General features: G+C 38.1%; 2 protein-coding genes across 3 annotated transcripts in view; one reads left to right on the forward strand and one right to left on the reverse strand.

The window, feature by feature from the left end:
• The first annotated feature begins 601 nt into the window (after nt 1-601).
• On the forward strand, nt 602-21,820 carry plpp1a (phospholipid phosphatase 1a). Of its 2 annotated transcripts, none has more exons than XM_041810650.1 (6): nt 602-1,155; nt 7,358-7,509; nt 10,644-10,924; nt 15,287-15,344; nt 18,447-18,623; nt 20,305-20,482. In XM_041810650.1, the coding sequence occupies exons 1-6, from the start codon at nt 1,098-1,100 to the stop codon at nt 20,422-20,424; spliced, it is 846 nt and encodes a 281-aa protein (XP_041666584.1). In that variant the 5' UTR covers nt 602-1,097; the 3' UTR covers nt 20,425-20,482. The 2 variants fall into 2 exon arrangements, with proteins under 2 accessions (XP_041666584.1, XP_041666583.1); XM_041810649.1 differs by lacking the exon at nt 7,358-7,509 and adding an exon at nt 4,432-4,586 and having other exon boundaries at nt 608-1,155; nt 20,305-21,820.
• Nucleotides 21,284-22,715, reverse strand: part of mtrex (Mtr4 exosome RNA helicase) — a 28,786-nt gene continuing 27,354 nt past the window's right edge. The window contains exon 27 of the mRNA XM_041810648.1: nt 21,284-21,894. Within this exon, the coding sequence (XP_041666582.1) occupies nt 21,842-21,894 (53 nt within the window). The 3' untranslated portion in view covers nt 21,284-21,841. The remainder of the gene's footprint in view (nt 21,895-22,715) is intronic.

Genomic DNA, 22,715 nt, shown 5'->3' on the forward strand with positions numbered 1-22,715 from the left:
AGAAATAACCATTCCTACCCTGCAGTAGCAGTTTCAGGAATTAAAAATAAATATAGCAGTAGGTTAATATCTTGTTGAAAATGGTTTGGTTTGCATCACTGTATTGTGTTATTTTTGGCAGCCTTTAATTATTTAGTCACATTTTAGTCATTATTTACCACTAGAGTTTAGTCTAGTTTTAGTCAACAAAGAAAGAAAAAACATTGTTGTCTAGTTTTAGCCAATATACAGTCCCCAGATTTTAGTTCTTACTTTTGGTCGAGGCATTTAATTATATTTTAATCATCAGAGCAGTAAAATCAATATGAATGTAAACCACTTAAATTCCCAAAAGTTCAGCACCAACATTTAGTCACTGTGACGAAAAAAGAAGACTTACTTTTTGTCATAGTTTTTATAAATTCCTTTTTCTCCCAGCCTAGTCTTAGTCTCGTAACCTTGACGGAGAAGAATGTAGTCTATTAATATTTTAGTTATAGGTTTAGTTGAAAAAAACTGCTTCTTAAACAACTTAAAAAACCTCTCAAACACTTAAAAGAGCGCATTCCTTCCAATGTGACGTGCTGAGCTCACATTTCCGACGCACATGAACGCAGCACCACCAGGCCCACCGTCGCGGTCATCCTCGGAGGTTTCCGGGTCCGTTTAACGACTCCTGCGCCACACGTCGGCACGGGACAGGTGTCCGTCCAAATGACCGGTCCAGCTTGAGAGTGTGGGTTTATTTTTCGTGTAACACCTTTGAGAAAGAACCACAATGACAGACAAGTGGAGCTGTCGTCTCTGCTGCAGTCTACTCAACAACAACAACAACAACAGGAGCAGCAGCAAGTACAGCGACGGGACGTGGTGTATCTTCTCATGATATGTGCTTCCTTATGGTCTGGGCGGTCTGTGCTTTTGTTACGAGGGCGTCGACCTTAAAGTGAGTTTTGTGTGCTGTTGCGGTTTTCTTATCTCAGGCCGTTGGAAATATTCACAACAGCGGGAGCAGCAGCGCCGTCCCAAGGAGGAGCATCCCCCTGGTGTTTATTACAGGAGAGGAGGACGCACTATCACAAGCCAGGGACTCTACTCGGAGACACACAAGAGCAAACATGTTTGAGGCGAGAGGAATCCCCTTTGTGCTGCTCGACATAGCCTGCCTGGTTCTGGGTATGTATTTAATGAACATTTTTGTTTAACCGACTGCTGTGAGCTGATTGTTAGAGCTATTTTCATTGGTATAAGCCGATTTGTGACTTGATATAATCCCACTGTTCGGATATTTAACAGCTTGCCATCACGTGAAGGGAGTGGTGAATGCTGAGAAGCCCACGAGCGTGGTTAACTGTCGTTAACGCACACTTTTACTTGAACCTCTAGTGGTAAAACTGATCCAACATTATGTTAAGTGAAATTTAAGACACTTGCATAACGTCTTCCCCCTTATTATTGTGTAGAATTACTTGACTCTTTTTCCAATGTATGCAAATTAGTGCAACGTCCTCCAGGAGAACCAGTATGGGTGCAATGTTATGTAATAACGCACTAAAAGCGGCATAGCAATGATAATCCCTCACGATTGTAGTGTCATATCCCTTTCTGAAGGTGAAACTCTAACTCAGACTTGTGCTTATTAGCTCAAACGATCACATATGTCCACATATGCGTCTGATATAATTAGATTCAAGCTTAAACGAGCTTTAAGACATAACTAAGAAGTTTTTCTTGAGAGATCGTTTTATAATTGGGACTTCTGATGTTAAACTTATGTCTAAAACCCACATAAGATCAGCGCCAAAGCTCACCTAAATTTCCTGATTCATCATGTAACTGCACGTTTTACTAAAGAAGGTCTATAATCGTTACACCAGTGGGGGTCTGCAGTCATAACAGCACTGAAACTCCTATCTGATCATGTCAGTTGACTACTTGAATTAAATTATTACTCATTGCAAGGTTTCAGTTTTGCACAAGCAAAGAAAAACTGGGACTTTGGTGCTTTTATAATCGTGAGTATGTATGATCAATACTTCAGTGATGACTTGCTCCCTTTCCAAAGTCAGCAGCATGATTTGGATATTTTCTTTTTAGAATTAGATTACCACGTGTTAACATTAAATGTGGCCTCAGGGTATGATTTAAACATAAGTTGATTCTTTGCCATGAGTGTCTCACACAGCAGAACATTTGTGCAGCAAGAAGCAGCATGACTGCACTTAGGATAGGTGATGCACAGGGGAACTTGATTATTCTGCTAATGGGACAGACTATTAGGTTATAGCCAGGCATCCAGGCAGGGGTTATTTTAAATAGTCATGCATGGCTGTGTATGTCCTACAATGAAAATAGGTTAAGCCTGATAGAGGTGAGACTTTACAGGAACATTTAAAGTGCAGAAAGAAGCTGTGAGTTTCCTTTTTGTATTTTATGAAAAGCTGCCATTGAGTCTTGAGAAAAGGTGAATGGAAACAGAAAAGCACATGCAAGTATTAATGTAAAACACCCGCATTTTTCTGTCTGTATGTTACATTGTGTCACAGTGAAAGAGATGAGGACAAGTTAAAGAGTAACAAAGCTGCTGCCGCAGTTAGTGACTAGTGGCGTCCTGCCTGTTGGTCTGTATGTGTTTGCGCCCAGACTTTCTCGCATTTCCAGCTGTTGTTGTCCGTCAGCTGAGGATGGCACAGCTGATGGTAGCAACAGCTGCAGATAGAGGAGACAGATCAGAAACACCACACAGATAAAAGCTGCGGGAGAAGGTGTAGCACCATGTGATGTCTCATCATTTTAATGTGCACTACAGCTCAATAGCACACCCTAATTTTTTGCTTGATGGCAGGGGAAATCTTTAATTGGGCCGCCTGTGCAGAGGACTTACGCAACCAGAGAACACATGGCATTCAGATGCTGAACTGTCAAAACCTATTAGCATAATCTGTTATCTTTATGGTTTTATAGCTAAGGAGTGCCTGTGTTCACTGCTCATGTCACATGTGCTGAAGTCAAATACAAATACACAGTCAAACATCAGGTATCCTCTGCTGAAAATGACATTAAAGATGCTGTCATAGAGTGTCTTTTATTTTATGTAATATTAGAATGGAGGATGGTAATGCAATTTTTTAAAGTTTTGTGACTAAGGTTATGACTTGCACTTATTGGTATTTTTCTTACCATGAACAGATAAAATGAGAGGATTTTATACAATGTATCATTCCTATAGGTAAATTATATATTCTGTTGACTTCCATTGTTGTCCAAAAACTATTGAAAAATACTGACTGTATGTATTTTTCTTGCAATGAAGAGATTGAATGAAAAGACCAAAATTAACCTTTAATAAATCCTTAACTTGTTAATAATTGGTATTTACTCCTGATTTCCATACAGTGCTTTCTACAGACATATGGAGTAGTCAGCCTGTAGGAAAAAGCACTCAGCTTCAGTGTCCAAAAGCCTGCCCCCCATCCTGTTCAATAAAAAAGGGAGGTACAATCAATGATAGAGCACCCTGTAGTCCTCCCACTAGAACTTTGAGCATTCAACACCTAATTCCTGCAAGCTGGTGAATATGTAAGCAACAAATTTAGGAGGAATTCATTATGAAGCTTTGAAGCTTAAATTGTTGCATAAATATTTGATGTTATTTTTCAAATGGTCATTTTAATATGAATAGTTTTAAACAAATACAAATAAAATGAGAGAAACTGCTTTAAACATTAAATTAGACTTTCAGAGTTAAAAAACTAGGCCACAGACCTTCCATAACAGCCACATAAGAGATGAAGAATTACTGATATCACTAAAGTAAGGAGATTATATAAATGTTAAGGATGCAAAGAAACATTTTAAGTAGAACATTATTTAACATTATCTTAACTGAAATGAATCTGCAATGTGTATGGAAAACAGGTTTTAATTTGTTAGTCAAACTTTTTTATTAGACTAGTTGGCTCTTTGGGAAACTGCTGGCGCTCATGGAAAGCCCTGTTTCCATCCTTCTCCCAAACCTATGAAGAGCATATCCATTGAATTGGCAAAAGAGCTATAGTTCGATTTTCCCTACAGCGCCTATATGTCAGGAAAACATAAAAAAGAACAACAAATTGAATCAAAATCAGTAATGTCAATGTAAACTTACAACTCAAATCCAAAAACTTTAAGCAATAGATTTGAAAGGATTTTATTGTAATAATTTGTATAGTAAATACACAGTTGATTCTGGTCTTCTCATTGAAACTTATTATAATGGACAAATGAAGTCAGGCATCACTTTTAATATCCAGAAGGGCTGAGGTCTCTTTTTCAGTCCTAAAGATTTTGTCTGGCATATTTTCACCTGCAGGTTTTCATGTTATTCGAAGAGATTACAGTCGTCATCGTCACTCTGTCATTGTATTTTATGTAATCTTTTGACCATTTTTCCCCCGATCTCTCCGTCCACAGGAGGTCTGCCCCTGGCAGCCTTCAACCTGGGTAAGATCCGCCCTTATCAGAGGGGCTTTTTCTGTAACGACGACAGCATCAAGTACCCTTTCCACTCCAGCACAATCACCTCCACAGTGCTCTACACTGTGGGCTTCACCCTGCCCATTAGCTGTGTAAGTAGGAGTCAATCTAAGGCAGGTCAGGCGACATTAACGTCTTTCCATGGCAGATATATCCACTTGTTAAACATCTGAATGCAATACAATGTATGCAAAGAGCTGGAGCAGAACTTTTGGAAAGCAGCTGATATTTTTTATCAGTATTATGTAGTGACAAGTCAAAATATCTGCTGTGAGGAAGCTGACTGTGAACCAGAAGAGATTATTCGAGAGCATAATGGAGGTTATAAATTATGCATTTATGAAATTACCTTCCTGTTTGATAACCCAGACGCTTATTTCAATCATTCAGCAGATGTTCTATAGCAAATCTACTTGCTATTGAAACATGATAAGTTTAGTAGAAAGCTTTTGCTCACCAACTTTGGTATCAACACCTAAAGGCCAAGGAAGATGTCCACTTAAACATAAGTTATGTAAAATAAAATTAGCTGGAGTCATTGCAAAGACATGTGGTCTCGAAATAGACAAACACCAGTCGACAAAGATTTAATCGACCCAAGGCAGAAGTGGGTTCTGAGGTTTCATGACTGTAGATACAACCAAAGCACAGTTGGCAGCACATTTAAAAGGAACCCTGCATATTGAGACATGTTGGTTTTATTAGACTTACATTAGCAGATTTTATGTGTGTTAGACAAAGAAACTCACTAGATTTAAGACATTTCAAAGTTAGAGTCACATGATGGCTGCCAGTTTTGTCATGCTCGGGGTATAAATGTCAAATGGTTGCATTGTTCTGCTTCTCACATCTTCTCCTATGTGTCAAAGCTTTTTGAATTTCAAAGTATACTTTTAGTAAAGATGACATCAAGGGAAAAGTTACTGGAATGTAGACTAAGATGAATACAATGGAAAGATGTGGGAAGAGGAACAATGCAACTATTCGACATAGATACTCAGAGGGCATAGCACAACAATAGCAGTCTACAAATGATTTTTTTCATTTCCTCATAATGTAGAAACGTAGTGTTTTCCTTTGAAAAAACATACCTATAAGATAATGTAAGAACAATAAGGGTTATAAAGGTTTCCTTGAAGGACTTTCACTCAAGCAACAGGCTCAACTTTAGTTAAAACAGAAAAATCATGAAACAGTTAAACCTGTACAGAGTTTTCTTTGTACATTAGCATGCAGAAGTCTTTGGCCACTACTGGTGCTATTGTTTTAGATGAGTAAGACAACCAGAAAAATACCCCACACACACAAAACAGTCTGCAACAGGAAGTATAAACTAAAATTAAAAACAAAAACATTCAGGAAGAAATTGACAAGTACAGTTAAAGGCTGCACATCTTGAACTCTTTTAGGGGATCTTTTTCTCTAGCCCTCTTTTTGTACATTATCAGTCTCTTTTCAGAGCTCTTGTCTAACTCTGTCCACTTGATCCCATCCAGGTGATCTCTGCCACCACCATCTGGTGGTTATACACCTCTGTGAGATATACAATTTCCAGGCAGTGAAAGTACGGTTTCTGGGGTAACTTTGACCTAAAAGTCAAATCAGTCTATCTTGAAGTGTTTTTAAAAGAAGGCTTTTATAGGCTGACAGACCACCTGAAAACATGATGCCTCCGGATTTGGTTATTGCCGGCACAGAGGCATAAAAATGCCCCCAAAAAGAAGCTTTTATGAAAGAAATGCATGATGAATTGCAGCAAGATTGGTTAAATAACTAATTTAATGAGGACTGAGGACTTTTCTCATTGCTGTATATTTTAATGTACTACCAATTGAAGTATCTCTAAGTATTTGTATTGATAAGTATTATCCTTATAAACAATACAACAATAATCATCCACAAGCTCCCTCAGCCATACTGAAAATGAATGAGCAGTGTGACATTTAAAAAAATCTAGTAATTCAAAAACAAGGCCTTTCATGTCTATTCTCATCCATCAGTGTAGCTTTTTTCCCTCTGTTAATTAGTTCAGCACACATACGGCCGCGTGCTTTGTCCATCTGTTCCTTAAAATAGCTGGAATGCTCCCCTGGATCAGAGCGATTGTTTTCTTTTTTTCAAGATCGACAGAGGCCAGAAACTGTTGCTGGTGTGCGTGTTGCTCATGTATCGTCTGTTATTCTCCTGTGGTGTCGGTGATTTATCCCTTTCAGTTTTCTCTAAATCTGTAGCACTCATTTTCACTTTTCAGTTTATATTTTAGGCTCTTTTTTATCAACATTTAATATAGTTTACCTCCGCCAGAGAGGAATAAGGGAGAACTAAGAGCTGGAGTCAGCTTGAGTTGAAGCTAAAAGAAGATAAACTAAAGTTCCAGTTTTTTTTTCATAGTCACAGCAGATGGTGCAAGATAAGTGTGCATTATAAATGTGTTGTGGTCACATATGTGAGACTGCTGTCAACAGCTGTGGCTTTGTTTGTGAGAAATTCAACCGTAGGAGCTGAAGCCAATTTAGAAACACAATCCCTCCTGCACGTATCACAACCTGAAGTGAAAGGGAAGAGGTTTCACGTTTCACTGTGGCTCATTAACCTGCTAAGGAATGTCTTTTTGTGAACTTTTCTTTATTAACATGCACTTTTTATTGACACTTAATGCCTCCTAACCATTAATATCTGCACACCCTTTTTCCTGAAAGCTGGCGAAGGTCACTGCTTCCTCCATCTCCACTTCAGAGGATGCAACACGGCCACCGTGTCCTGCTCTGCACGGGCAGGAACACAGTGTTGCATCATGGGTCAGAAATGTCTTGTAACCTGTATTTTTTTTCCTTGTTTTTTTCTCTCATTGCTTCTCTGCCAGTTGGACTCCCCTTTGTAATACTCACTGTGCGGCACAGTCCTTACCGCCGAGGCTTTTACTGTAATGATGATTCAATCAAGTACCCCTATAAAGAAGATACCATTTCCTATCAGTTGTTAGGAGGTGTAATGATTCCCGTCACAATACTCACTGTAAGTGCACCTGTTTTGTTTGCTGGTTAACAGTTGTCATTTCTTCTTCTCATTTCATGCTTCATTACTTCTTTTAAAAGGGCTTCCCATAACCCACTTTCATCTTTTCTCTTAATCCATGTTTGACAAGATTTTTTTTTAATATTTCTGCAACAATATTATGTTATTTTAACTGCTTGCACAAGACACTAATCATTCTCGGCTAGTTTGTTAACCGCATGTAGAAAATGTTTACCTATCCTTTAAAGCCTGATTTATGGTTCTGCATTAGATCTATACCGTAGCAGATGCATAGGTCCACATAGCCCCGTTCCTCTGCAGAGACCTTAGTGCGAAGACTGACTTGCACCCTTTCTAAAATGCAACTGCATGTTCAAACAACTGGTTTCTCAGTGGCCAACAAATGCAAATAATACCCCTGTTCTTTGCCTTGATGTCCCCTCTCTTTTCTTCTTTGCAGTAACCGCAGTATATTCATTAATGGTTTCACTTGTCATGGTTTCCTGTACTCAAACAAGCAGTGAACATAGCAGCAGGACCCTGAACTGGCATGAAATCGCACTGCTAATTAGCATCAATGGACAAGTATGAAATGCTTACAACAGCGCATCTACTGTGTAGATTCACTGCAGAAGTATAAACCCGGCTTCATGCTTCAATATAAAACAAAAGGTTCTCCAAGTATGCAATAATTCACTACTCTTAAATACCACTTGTTTTTAAATCAAGCTTTGTTTCCTACTGATTGATTGTATTCAGAGTAACCAGAGCTTTATAATATCCCCTAAAATCTTCAGTCGTGTTTTTCCAGTGAGCTACTGTGAGCAGAAAGACAGAAAGCTCTTTTTAAACTTCACAAATACAATGGCAACTTTGGCAAGTTTGCAGGAGATTTCCTCCATTTTTGCTCATTAAATGAGAAATGACCCAGTACTGGGTGCCAGGAAATTGTCTTTTTGATGCCATGGCATTGAAACAGGTTTGGATATTGAATAGAATGGTATCAAAGTTCAAAATTCTAGTATAATGATTATACCGCTGTACTCTTAAAGGACCTTAACTTTGAAACCCTAGCTTCATCTCCAGCTGCTGCAGAGACACTAAATATACGACGGCTGTGAAACTCTTCACATGCAGCTGAGGCAGTAGTAAACTCGGTCAGTTGATGTTGAATGAATTAAAAGTATGTGATAGCATTTCAAGAGCTATAAAGAGAGAGAGGCTCAGTCAACTCTGTGATGTTTTCACAGTTCTGGATACTTGTCAATATAACATGTTTTAAACAAACAGTTTCTTTTATATTAATGATCTGTTGTATGACACAGTTCAGAAGCTCTAAAAAACTACAACTTTTCTGTCATATTTTAACTAAAACTACTACTAGCAAACAAGAGAATACTGTCTAGATTGCACGAAGATGATGGCAAAGTTTACCAAAACAGCATTACCAATGTATATGTGCATTAAGACACTGCAGGAGCTAACTTGCAATTTTTAGTAATTAAAATTAAAACTGCTCTGTATAGGGTATCTAAGATTTTATATTTTTGTGGCCATGGTATCAAAACAGATATGATTCGTGTTCATTTTTACTAAAACTGTATCAAATTTTAAAGCCATTAAAGCCAAAAGACCTTAATTTTAACAGACCTTTATTTTGAAATTCACTTGCTCTGGATTCGTCTCCAGCTGCAGCACAGAGACTTTAAATGAAACTCTTCAAATACAGCACAGCAATCAATGCTGAGCGGAGCTGGAAAATGTGATGGCACAAAACGTTTCCAAACTAAAGGTTATAGCTTTGAAAATTCTTGACAACAAAGCAGGCAGCCAACTTACATTTATACCTATAAAGTTATCACTCTGAGTAACAGACACGTTTAGTTCCCTAAATAAAAGCTTTGAAAGATTATAGAGCTGCAACAATAAGCCCTGTCGATCATTTCTTACACCCTCAGGGCCCGTTATCTCCAAACAAGGTTGTGAAACAATTCATAGACACACATCTACACCACAGCACTCACGAAAAGAGGAACTAATGAGTCATGCTTTTGACGTTTCACATTTACTCCAAACACAGATGTAGAAGCCTTTAAAGTTAGACTAGCAGATTTTAGACATCCAATTTGAACTCAAGCATCAAATCTCATTATATAAATATTTATTATTTTAAGTGGACATCATCTTCTGGCTGTGATACCTTAAACATTATGTTACATCTCTGGAATTTTATGCAGAAAAAGGTTAAAAAAGTGCCCAATAGACACATTATTGTCTTGTAAATTCATTCAGTAAGCAAAAGCTAGATAGCTAAAGTTAGTATAAAGACAGAAAACGAGGGAAACAGCTAGCATGGATCTAATGGTAGGATTGTTTCTTAAAGCTCCTGTGAGGAACTTTCTGTTTGCATTGCTTTTGGTGCCCCTGTGGACAATGCAGTACATCTTATCTTGTCCTGAACATGCCTAGTAAAGCTCTTTAGAGACAAATTATATTCAGAGACAAATGATTGTCCCATTGGGAATACTTTTATTGAAAATTAAGAAAGACTTTCTTCAGTGTGCTGCTAATTGTCTTGCCTGACACCTACCCCACAGCAGCTGTTAAAGGCATCAAAATTACAGTAAAAATACTGCTAATCTTGTAACTGATAATCTAGCTTGCTTTTTTAGGTCATAAATAGAAATCCCTCTAAATTTCAGGCTGTCTCTCAAGCAGTTAAAAACTCCTCCCTGGGGCTTTAAGCTGATTTAATTTAGATGTTAGCTAAAGTTTTTAAAAACACTGAAGTGCCAGTAGGCTGACTTAGTTAGCTTAGCAGGCTAGCCATCCTACTGCACTCCCCCGAGTTTTAAATCTTGATGCTAAGCTAGGCTAACAAGCTATTGTTCATGTGTACAAACATGGCAGTTTTTAGCATCAAAGTCTTGACAAGAAAGCTAACCTGTCTGTATCTCCAAAAGTCTCTGAGTTAAAGTAGTAAGAAAGGTTAAATTATGTACAACCCAGAGTTTTAGAGAACATTTCTGGCTCTGATATTTTATATTTTATTCAGTTGCATCATTGTTTGTATTTTTAAGTGTGGTATTTCTGTATAAACCTCTAACCTTCCACCCTGTCCTCCTCCTTTACAGATGGTTATTGGCGAGTGCCTTTCAGTTTATCTAAACCGCATCAAATCCAAGTCGTCTTTCGGCAGCTATGTGTCCTCTGTTTACAAAGCCGTCGGTACCTTCCTGTTTGGGGCGGCAATGAGCCAGTCTCTGACCGACATAGCCAAGTATTCGATCGGTCGGCTCAGACCACACTTCCTGGACGTGTGCAAACCTGATTGGAAAAATATCAACTGTTCGTCAGGGGCTTATATCGAAGACTTCACCTGCAGTGGAAACCCAACCATGGTCAACGAGGGCAGGTAGGTTTAGCTAAAACTCAAAACTTTTGACACTTTTAGACATTTCAGACATTAGTAGATGAATGCAGAGCTCTGATTTATAAGCCGATGGAGAGGAAAGAAAACTGGTGTTTTTTAATAATTTATTATACTTTATTACTATTATGTCACTACCAGTGTGGCTGTAATGGCAATGTATGCTCCAGCCAGTCGATACATGTATAATGCCGATGCAAAGGATCCACTCACTAACACTTTTTCTAGACATCCCAAGTGTGCAAGTACAAAGGTTAAATCGCTGAACTTATGAATGATTATGCAGTTGTTGCTATAAAAACACAAAGGCCAATCCCAAGTGAGGGTGTGCAACATGAAGTTTGTAGTATAAAGATGGGAGGCTGTGTTTTTAGCAGGGTGCATGTGCCGCACACGACAGCAGAGGTTGAGTAACATCACAGGAATGTAAAGCTTGTTTTCATTATGGCTTGAATGTGTTATCAGCTCTGAGCAGAGGGAAGTATGGAGGGAGGAGAGGATATCCACTTCTCACTCTGATGTAGCAATAGCCAGAAGGGAAAGGTGGTAATTATAGAAGCAGAGTCCTGAAAAGATTCATCAGCAGTGCAGATTTTATCACTCTTATGAAGGCTTTATTGATGCTTTAAGGAGCTTTTTATCTGCACTGCTCAGTAGCTGAAAAGCTAAAGGAAATAGTCATTTGTCTATTGAAGAGTCTTGGCATTTGAGCCTGAAAGCTCTGTGAAACTGTGAACACCTACCCTCTCTGCGCTCAGGTTTATCTACTAAAAATCTTCCAGGGTGTGGTGCACAATTCTGATATTTCCTTAGGCTTTGTTACCACTCTGACATCAGAAGAAGCAGAATAAGGGACAAATTAGCAGCAGGCCAAAGGAGTTAGATACGCCCTTTGAATTTTTTTTAACTGAATTTCCTGTGATTCTAATTTTTCATAAACCTGTAAAAATATGTAAGGCTCTTTTAAGACACCAGTTTGATAAAAAAAAAAATTTATTATTTATTTTAGATATTTTTCATTGTCTGCCCTATTCTGTTGAAGATTTTTTTTCTGACACAAGGGGACTTTGTGTTTCCTTTTTTCTATTTTAAGTTTTTCTATTTTGGTCTGCTTTTTAACATTAGGGATTTCCATTATCAGAAATAACTGTAAAAAAAATCTAATAATATAAGGTACTTGATTAGATTTTTTTTTTTACAGTGCATTAGGTGAAACAAAAGAAAACAGAACTGGACTGTAGATGAGCTTTTTACTAAACAAACTGATAAAATATGTTCTTTTTAAATAGTGAAAATTTAAATATTTATACTGTTTATTTTATTTTATTTGAATTTCTTGTCAGTCGGAGTTTGTTAGTCTAATTCTCTTGCATTTTTTATATTTTGCCTTTTTTAAAATTTTGGTCACGATAACAGATAAGAACTGCTCTGATAAGATAAGAAAAAAGTCATGCTTATAAATAAAATAGATTATTGTTCAAAACAGACAATAAATAGATCCAAGTCGGGCTGAAATTAAACGTAAATGGGGCACCGGTGTCCAGGTCATGGTTATGTCCATGCACCATTCAGTATGTTCAGAGGCTGTTGTTCTCAGGTGTGGCCTTCGGCTCCTTTCCAGCATGTCATTCCTGACTCTCTCTCTCTCCCATGTTTTTGGATGTATCCACTGTGCTTACAAATAAAAGCTAAAAAAATAATCTCTTAACCCTTTTAAGGCTAAACCTTAAAGGGATACTTCAACATTACTTCAACAGTTATAGAGCTAATAAGCACAGCCGGACAGGGAAGGGCACATCAGGGTGGCCCGAACAGGATCATCTTACTGTAACATGATTCCCCCATGAGTCAGTCTGACTTCCTGACAAGAGACCAGGCCCGCTGTCAGAGCAGGGTGTTGACATTTAATGGGAAAATGTGCCCATTTTACCAAAAAAATAAATGAAATTTAAATAAAAAGACTCATTTTATAAGATGGCAGTCCACATGGCTTATCTAAAGTCTGCCTTGATTGGATGCTGAAAATGTAGAACTAGTAAAGGCCTTACAGGGTTTGGTCTGTCAATTATTAATCTGATCCAACAGAGGGATGTATAGAGGTCAGCTGGATGATTGTACTTGTTTGCGTATTTTGTTACTGAAGTGGTTTTGATTGCCTACAAGAACTGCAATGATCAAAGAACTTAAATGATTAAAAATCAGTCCCAAATTTTCAAGAAATGATATATTTATCCATCATGAGAAAATTTAATAATTAGGCTGTAACATCACTGCTGATGGGGTTTCTTTACAATTGTGTAATTGTTTGACTGGTATAAAACTCCAAAATAAAACAGAGAAGAGTCTAACTAAAAAGAGAAACAAGTTCAGTGCTAAAATTCTGGTTCAATTTGAAAGGAACCCATCCTCTTTTTGTCTTAAGTTTTATTGTGTAAAGTTACTTCAACGAGCATTTACAGGCACTCAAAGAGCCCTGAGAGACCAAGGCAAACTTGGCAACATGCTCACAAATCAGCGCTAAAATGCAAGTACTTCACCAGTGTTGAGATTGCAAAGTTTTGTTTCTTAGTTAAGTGTATCAAGCCACTAATTATCACTCATTCTTTACCTTTTTCTTACACTGAAGTTCAGTCATCCCACAAGTTAGCACATTTACTCCTTAAGCCAAAATTCCCCACAAACTCATCAGATAGGTGGGAGACATTTTTGTCTTGGACATTAAAACTGGATCGTTTGACCGACTGATATTCTGAAACTGGAACAAACATGGTAAAAAAAAAAAAAAAAAAAGCTCCAGGAAAGACATTGTAGACTGCAAACTTTTCCAGCTGAGATTTCCTAGGTGCAGGCATGAATTACAACTTAAATTTTGCACCTAGTATGTGTTAAGTCCTCTTATAAGTTCCAGTTGCAGTAGCCCATCATTTTTAAAACCTAGGCTAGCTAAAAAAAATCTCAAAGAATAGATGACTTTACCTGCAGTTTATGCAGTGGACCGCCTGAGCAGAATACATCCCTTAGAAATGTTTGATTACAACAAACTACAACACAACAGAGATGGAAACTGGGCACACGGTCCTTCTCAGTTGATATTTTGCAGCTGGATCAATTCAAAAGTAAGTAGGTGATTCAAAAGTGGATAACTCCACTGTGTTTAAAGTACTGGTAAAACGAGCTGTTATATTACCAACAGGGGTGGTTTTAGCGATTTGGAGGCTCCAGGCAAAGACCAGTATGAAGCGTTCACCCTTTTGCTAAAAACAGTCATAGTGAGTGAACAAAATAATATGAAGCATCTGTTTTTAAGGTACAAAAAGCCCGGGAACTGTTGGACATACTCAAATCTGAAATGTAAATACCCAACAGCGCTTCATCGCCTCTTAAAAAGGAATTATAAGTCAAACTTTCCACACCTAATAACTTCAATTAAAACATGCTTTTAAGCCAACTGTATCTTATAAAAAATAGACGCTCACTTTGTTGCAATATTATTCTCCACTATAAATCATATACATATATATTTTTAAAAAAACATTTTACCACAATAATCTACCATTTTGTTGTCTCAGTATGTCTTTTGGGACCTGACTTACTGTTATTCATTTGATATGAAGACATTTTGGAGGGGAGGTTAGGGGCTTGGACCTAGCTGTTTGGGCAAGGGGTCCTCTAGTTTATTTTTTTTCGAATAATCAAAATCTATTTTGATGCTCTTCTATTCACTCCTGGCTATATATCATGACTGTTATATGTTGTTACTTTTTGCTAGAGTTTAGTTTTTCATAATCAAAATACCTAGTCATATTTTACACACATTTCCATTTCTGTTGGTGCATTGATAGTAGTTCATGGATGTTACATGCAGCCTGTAGTCAGTTTAAGGAGGTTTAAGCAGGACAGTGATTTTATTAATTCACTGAGATCAGAATCTGTTCTCATCTGTTCTTATTTTATAGCCTGAGGCCACCAACCATCCATCAAATGCTCACTAAATTAGCCGGTTTATGGTATTAATAGATGGGATGTGTGTGTGTATTCTTGGTTGCTGTCGTAGAAGTGGTCTAGACAACAGAATTAAACACAACACTGTTATTATAAATAGGAAGTAACCATGGCAGGAAGCGGGGGCTATAGGGCCTGCTTTTTTAGCTTCTGCTATTAATTTTTAAAATATTTTGACTATACCTGTTCTTGACTCCACTGTAAATAAAGGTCTGCCAGGATGTGGAAATATGTGTTTTTTCCGTTTTTACTGTCGATCATAAGATAGCCCGGTTCCATCTGATTAGTTTGTTTTATTTGCTGACAGAGGAAAGTGCTGAGCTGAGCTTTGTTTTTCTGTTTCAGGCTTTCCTTCTACTCCGGACACTCGTCTTTCTCCATGTACTGCATGCTGTTCCTGGCTGTAAGTGCTTAATGACATAATGTACTGTTCTGCTTATCATATCAATCACCACCTATGGAACATGGTGCTGAAACTAGATTGTATAGGAGGACATTTTGGGCTTCCATGCAAGCCCTTGAACATCTGGAAAATTGTTTAAAAATTCATAGTTATTTTTCATAGCTGGACAAATTTCACTTGATATGCTTATGACTTTTTAACAGTGATAAATGCTAAGATTTTTAACCACCCTTTTTAAAAAACCTAGGTTATCTATGCCTTCAATAGAGATAGAACAGTGGACTAAGCAGGAAGTGGTGGAGAGAGAGACATGTCTGTTAAAAATGACATCTTAGCATGTTAGCTTAAAGTCAGGAATTACGGTGTAAAACTACACCTCGCACTTTACAAAGTTAATCAGTGAAACTCCATTTTTTAAGGGTTTATATTGCTAATGTCAGGCCAAAACCTCATATCTCCAAAAGTACCGTTTTTCAGGGAATGAAATAAAACTGTATTCTTTAAAATAATTTAACACTAAATGGACATGGCCAGCATCTTTATAACCCCTTTTATTGGTTTAAATTTGTAAAAACCACTGACAAATGTAAAGGGTGACCAGCAGCAGTAATTTATGAATTAAAAAAAACATGAAAATGGAGATATAAGGTTTTGGCCTGACGCCAGCAATATATGGGTCTTGCAGGTGTTGTGTCGTCTGCAGAACTGTTTTTGGCTAGCAGGGATTTCCCAACTGTTTTTAAACTAAATGTCTGTCTGGTAAATAGGAAGCTACAGAAAGCTCCAGTTAGCCTGAAGAAAGGAAACAGTCATAGTTGCACTTTGGATTGTATTTACATATTAAATAAATTAGATCCCAGGTGAAACGGGTCACGTTGCATTCAGGGACAGTGTATTGCCTGGTAAAAGTTGATGCTCAGTGTAGAGGACATGAAACAGCAGCAGCACGAGTCAAGCAGGGCAGTGCCCCTGCATGTTATCAGGGTTTGTCTTTATCCCCGTTGATACTTCTAGTTTAATACTAAGCAAGGCCAAAAGTCTGCTTGCTGAAGCCTTTTATTTCCAAACATATGATTTTGATCTACTCATTATACAAGTTGCCCCAAAAAGAGGCCACAAAGTTGCTTGGATGGGTGCTGGTTTAGCTCAGTTGGTAGAGTGGTCACCCAGTGCAGAGGTTTGGGTGCTCACAGGTTTGGACCCTGATCCTGGCACTGTTTGGTGCATGTCTTTAGGACTCTCTCCCCTATATTTCCTGTCTTCAGCTGTCCAGCTAAACATTACATGTAGGCTATGCATAAAGACAGTAAATATGCAAAGCTGTTAAGACTCTACAGGCTGTCCAGGTAAAGGGCTTGTGTGCTAGCATAAACATTCGTAGTAAGGCAAATTGGTAGATTAGAAATACACGACAAATGATTTGAAGCTCATCATTAATATATTTAATCCCATCTGTTGTAGTATAAATTGAACCCAAAGCCTAAAAAAGAAAGCATACAGACCAGAGCTGTCAAGATTATTGTGATTAACTATGACCCACAGTTAGTGCACTGATTTCTAAAATCGCGATTAATCGCATGCTGTACTGCCACTTCAACAAACAGCCTCAGTGATGTAAAAAAAAAGTCAATCTCCCCCTCCTAGAGTCCCACTCCAGTTTTAAAACTTACTGACGGCTCAGTGGATATTCAAAAGTCATCTGATCCATGTGTCATCAAGCAGTTACCTTTTTACTGTTCACTTATTTCCTTTTCAGTCCATTACAAGTTTCCTTTTCCTGGTTCAGTATGTTAAAATCTAATCGCAATTAAAAATGTTAATCTTCTGACAGCCCCAGTATAGACTTTTGGTTTGTTTTCACCAAGCAGTCTGGTTCAGTTTACTACTTTAGTTGTTGTGTTTCTACCATCAAGATGCGGGACCTTTCTGTTGGGGTACCAAACATTCCCATTCAGCTCTAAAGGGTGAATCTAGACCCACTACTGGCTGACATCCCTGCCCACCAACTAACAGCACAGATGGATGTGGAAACTCACACCATATCAAATTGTACTGAATCAAACCAGACAGCTTGGTGGAAATACACCATCAGCTGTTTGTTTTTACAAAGCCGTGTCAGATTTTTGCTATATTTATGCAAAGCTAAGCCTTTTGTCTGTAGTTTTATACTACACAGAGGGATGTGACTTGTATTAATTGTCTTATCTCACTTTTAAAATATAAAGATTTCTTTATCAACCTTGATAACCTCATAATAATCAGCGTGATTGTTCTGTGAATGAGAAAATCAGGATCTTTGTGTCCCCACTGTTTGTCCTGAGCCCAGCCCTGATAAACTTTATAAGGCTGCTGATTCATTCAATCCCAGCAGAGATATAAATAGACTCTGGGACAAAGTCCTGGCACCAACATAAAGCCCCCCCCATGAAGGAAGAGAAACAGACGATGACATTTAAACATTTACCTAGACACAGTGGCGTTTCTATTTAAAAAAGAATTTGCGTCAGAGATATTGTGTCAGCCAGAGAAACATAGATGTGGACTGAGCAGCACAACTTGTTTGTGCCTTATGTTAAACAGCGTAGCCACACCCTGATTAGAATATAAACAAAAGGTTGGTTTATGACATGCGAGTATGTGACATTCAGCTTACCAGTCACTTTTCTGGATCCCCATCCTGCGTCAGCAGTGGTGGATATTAAACTTTCACTGTAGATTAGACATCATGCCACTGAGAAGAAACACTCCTATGCTATGCTTTCAGTGAAATTGATTTCTTCAGGACCTCTTTGATGAAGTGAAATTACTTTTTAAAGAGGAAGTTATTTTTGGACATCTTAACTTGAACCATACAGAGAGGATGTTTGTTTTGTTATGACCATTTTCCTGCAGAAAAGATTTGTTTCTGGTTTTGTAGGAAATGGAAATACACAGTCATCTTCAAATCACTGCAGCTCACTTTTCCTGCCACTCTGTAAATAGATGCACTCAATGTTCACCCATAAACTAAACTTTACAATAAGGCTTCCTCCTCTTGTTAGTTTATGTGACCCTGAACTCAGCTGCTTCCAGTGGTACTTACATATCATGTCCCCTCCTCAGCTCTACCTGCAGGCTCGCCTCCAGGCCGAGTGGGCGAGGCTCCTGAGACCCACGATCCAGTTTTTCTTGATCGCTGCAACCATTTACACCGGATTGTCAAGGGTGTCCGACTATAAACATCACTGGAGCGATGTACTTGCTGGGCTTCTACAGGGCGCCCTCATGGCGATCCTTGTGGTAAGTGATGTGTGACATTTACCTTACATTTAAAGGAACCCTGCATAAAAGATGTCGGCCTAATTAGATTAACATCAGTGTATTTTTTATATGCAGACTGTACAAAGAAACATTCTAGATTTCTACATTTTGAGGCTCTTATTGTGTTATGCCCTCTGGAAAGTGATGTCAAAGGGTTGCATTGTTCTTCCTCCCACATCTTTTCTAGTGTGTCATCCTTAAAGCCTTTTTAATTTTAAACCAGGGTGCAGATTCAGAGAAGAGGACAGGAAGAAGGAAGTTACTGCAATGTAAATCAAGGAGAGTACAGTAAATAGGATGTGGGAAGAACAATGCAACCATTTCACATTACTACCCAGAATGCATTGCACAACAGCCTACATGTTTAACTATTCTTCTAAATTTCTTGTACAGCATAGCTATAAAATACACTAATGTTATTCTAGGTTGGACAATATGTCACAGTATTTAGGGTTCCCTTTTAAATAACAGGTTGTCATTGTAAATGCATGTTAATCTTTTTTCATTTCAGGCACTTCTTTCTATTGTGAAATATGGTAAAATTATTTTGGGCTAAGTTAATTTTTCCTTGCATTAGTCACCAAAACAACAATGTTTCAGTTTTCTTATTTATATTTCGCAACCAATAATTGTCTCTGTAAGACAGGAGTTGTTGTCCTCACCGGAGAAATTTAACTGTTAACTGGGGGAATTCTTTTAGAGATGCAGCTCCATAAATTTCCTCCATGCCCGTGCCTCTTTCCTCCCTCTCAATATCATAAAGATTTAAAATGTTTTAAGCTTCTGGTTCTCACAGGAGGCTAAAATAAAATGTCCTCCATACTCAATCTTTGTAACGTTAAGGAAATGTCAACACTGAGACTTTTATTGCAGGATTTTTGTCCCCAGATGATATTATTTGAATTTGCATTAGAGTGCATAGACATTGTGTAAAGGTCTCTCACCATCAGGCAGAAAAAGCCCACATGCATTAGAGAAAGGTTTAGATTAGCTTAGCATAACGACTGGCAGCAGGTTTTCTAAATTAGATTTACACATACTGACTAAAATCATGGTTAAACACTTATTAGTTGATACCAGTGATCAACAACTGGCTGCCCGAGGGCCATATCTGGCCCCCAGAACATCATTACATTACAAAAATGTGAGGAGGAAAGAAGATGTTGTAGTTTTAAGGTTATCTTACCCCAAAACAATTAATATATAACAGTTTTACCTGGAATTACTGAACATTTGATCTGTTTTTACAGAAATTCACTTATCAGCCATTAGTGTGTTTAATTGTACAACATTTTAACTGCAACATCCACCTGTATGTCAATATTTTATTTTTATATTTTGCATTTATGTGCAATGACAAAAACTGTGAAACTCTTCAGGAGTATGAACAAGACATTGAGTGAATGGAAGAGTTTGAGGTACTAATAGGCAGAGTCTACATTTAAAAAGATTCCTTTTTTTACGTTAAACTAAACTCCTGGAATTAAAAAAGACTGACGTGCAAACTATTTTATACTCTTGGGAAAAGATTTGAGGTTGAACTGTTCCTCTACAGTTATTTAATGATCTGTAGACTTAACATGATTTTCAAAGACACAAATAATAAGAACCCTTCTCACATAAATATTCAGTTTTATACCTTTGTCTCTATATCTTGCAGGTCTTCTTTGTGTCCGACTTTTTCAAGCCTCGTGTCGTCCCCCATAAAGAGGAAGACATCCCACACACAACTCTGCAAGAGACCCCAACAAATGGAAACCACTTTGAGAGTCCAAACTAAGCTAAAAGAAAGGAGAAAGACGAACTGTGCTCTGTCCAAACGCACACCAAGAATCTCAGCTCTCCACCCGTTCATCTCACACTCATTCTCCCAAAACTCCTGCATGGATTTGCAACAAACCTGAATCTGACTTTAAGGAAGCTTGTGGATGACTGTGCACCCCCCAAAAAAATCACCTCAGGCCTGTTAAGATTTTTAGACTTTAATTTTAGGAAATTTGCATCGTCCACCTTTTCTCCAGCTGAAAGGAAAACAGTGAGACTGCCTGTTAAAGAATTGTAAATACGCTTTTAAGAGACTGAGATGGACACATGTTTGAGGCTGGAGACACTGTGAGAACAGGAACCAACAAATGATCATGTTTGTGTCTACTGAGCTGGTGGGAAGACTAACCTGCACGCGCCCACTAAAGGGTCTGACCACTGCTGAGAGAGAAGAGGGTTGGAAACCTGTGAATGTAAACTTGCTTTGTGCTTTTCCCTGACCTGGAGTCAGTCTGATGGAGGATCTGATTCAGGGTTTGAGACATCTCAGTGTTATTACGTTGCTGCCTTATGGCCTGGTGTTAATTTAAAAGGGCTGATTTAAAAGAGGAGCTTTAGCTTCTGAAGGCTAGAAAGTGCTAGAGGCTAAAGCTAATCACATCCTGAGCTGCTGACTCCAGGTCAACACCGCTGACGCCTTTTTTCTCCAACCATCTAACCTCAACGTGGTCGAGGAATAAGCTTGCCTCTGATGTTCGGTTAGAAGGTTGAAGATGTCAGTCTAAGTCCTGCATTGCCTTTACTGGACTGCTCCTGCTGCTATCAGCTCCCTGTGTATCTACAAACTAATAGAAACAAGTGAACCACATCAGACGTGCTTTCATGTCATCTGTATGTAAGAATGAATTGCATACAGACTTTTATTGAAACAGAAATGTTACAAGTATGTACAAATGTGTGAAATAAGACAACCAGGAAAGATAAAGCCATTTTACTCACTAACATGAACTCAAATGCAACATAAATGTTTAATGTATGTCATGAGCCTTAAATTAAAGTCTGAAGTATGTTGTATCATGAACCACTATTTTCATGTAAGAAGACATAATAAAAGCATGAATGCTGAAGTGGGATCATGCCAGAAGGATGCATCTATCAGTCATTTTTACCACATATTTCCCACACATGGCTCAACAGAATATAACCACTCACTGAAGTGTTATAATTATAGAACAAACAGAATGGAGAAGTGGAAGATGGTTTTCAGACTGAAACCAATTGAACCATCACTTTGTGCAATAAAGTCACAAGTTTAAACCCTGTATTAAGATGAAGGATGAAGATGTAGGTCAGAAAGATCAGCCAGGGGTCAATGAAAACTAAAAAAGTGAAGATAAAACATTAATCATCCATGTAAAAAAGCTGTGAGGCATTTAAAGGTAGAGACTGGCAGCAAAAACAATGTCTCTTTTGATCTTCGTTATTCCTGCAGAGACAAAAATTAACACTGAATTAATGTCTTATAAGAAATTTACCCCAAATAGAAAAGTTAACACCAAACAGGAAATGCTATTTCATTGTTTGGGATTGAAGAAGTTCTGCTATACTAAGAGTCCTTTTTGAAAAGTTCACAGTCTGACTGTTAAATCACATACATGTTAATATGCCGAGGGCTGCCAAACAGTTCAGCATGTAGGTGGATGTTTGATTTTTTTTTTTTTTAATTCTTTAATTGGATTTTTTTTGCCCACATATTAAGACAATAAAGCAAAAGATGAAGGATGCAGTGTTTCCCATTAGTACCTAGGGTTGTGCCATACTCTTATTTTTATTGCCACAGCCTAATCTGCCCAATCAGTATTACACCTCATAAAACTAACATCCCAGTCGGCCTCGCTCAGAAGTGAACCTGTCCGTGCACATGAGCTGTGCTGCGTACACAGTGTGGCACGCTCTGCACCATTTGACTGAGCTTCAAACACTTAAAACTACAGGAGCCGAAGCCTTCAGACATTTCAGGAGAAATTCTTGTTACGCTTTACCTTAAAGGTGGCATATTATACCCCTTTAAGACAAGCTTATATTGGTCTCAGGTCTCCCAAAAATATGCATGTGAAGTTTATTTCTGAAAAAACACTCCAGTATAAGATTTTTTTTCATGCCTAAAAACCCCTCTTTTTCAATCTTGCTCAGAACAAGCTTTTTCTGTGTCTGTGGCTTTAAATGTTTCTGAGCAGTCTGACTCCGCCCCTCTCAGGAAAAGGATGTGGCTTAATGGATGTGACTCTCCTGATCCTCCTCTCAAAA

Source organism: Cheilinus undulatus, linkage group 17, assembly GCF_018320785.1.
Source record: "Cheilinus undulatus linkage group 17, ASM1832078v1, whole genome shotgun sequence".
In the NCBI taxonomy this organism is placed as follows: domain Eukaryota; kingdom Metazoa; phylum Chordata; class Actinopteri; order Labriformes; family Labridae; genus Cheilinus; species Cheilinus undulatus.

Excerpts from the sequence above, each read along its gene's own strand:
- plpp1a (XM_041810649.1), top strand. The coding sequence starts at position 1,098 with ATGTTTGAGGCGAGAGGAATCCCCTTTGTGCTGCTCGACATAGCCTGC. Across the intron at positions 4,587-10,643 it reads TCACCCTGCCCATTAGCTGT|ATGGTTATTGGCGAGTGCCT; the intron begins GTAAGTAGGAGT and ends CCTCCTTTACAG. Across the intron at positions 10,925-15,286 it reads ACCATGGTCAACGAGGGCAG|GCTTTCCTTCTACTCCGGAC; the intron begins GTAGGTTTAGCT and ends TTTCTGTTTCAG.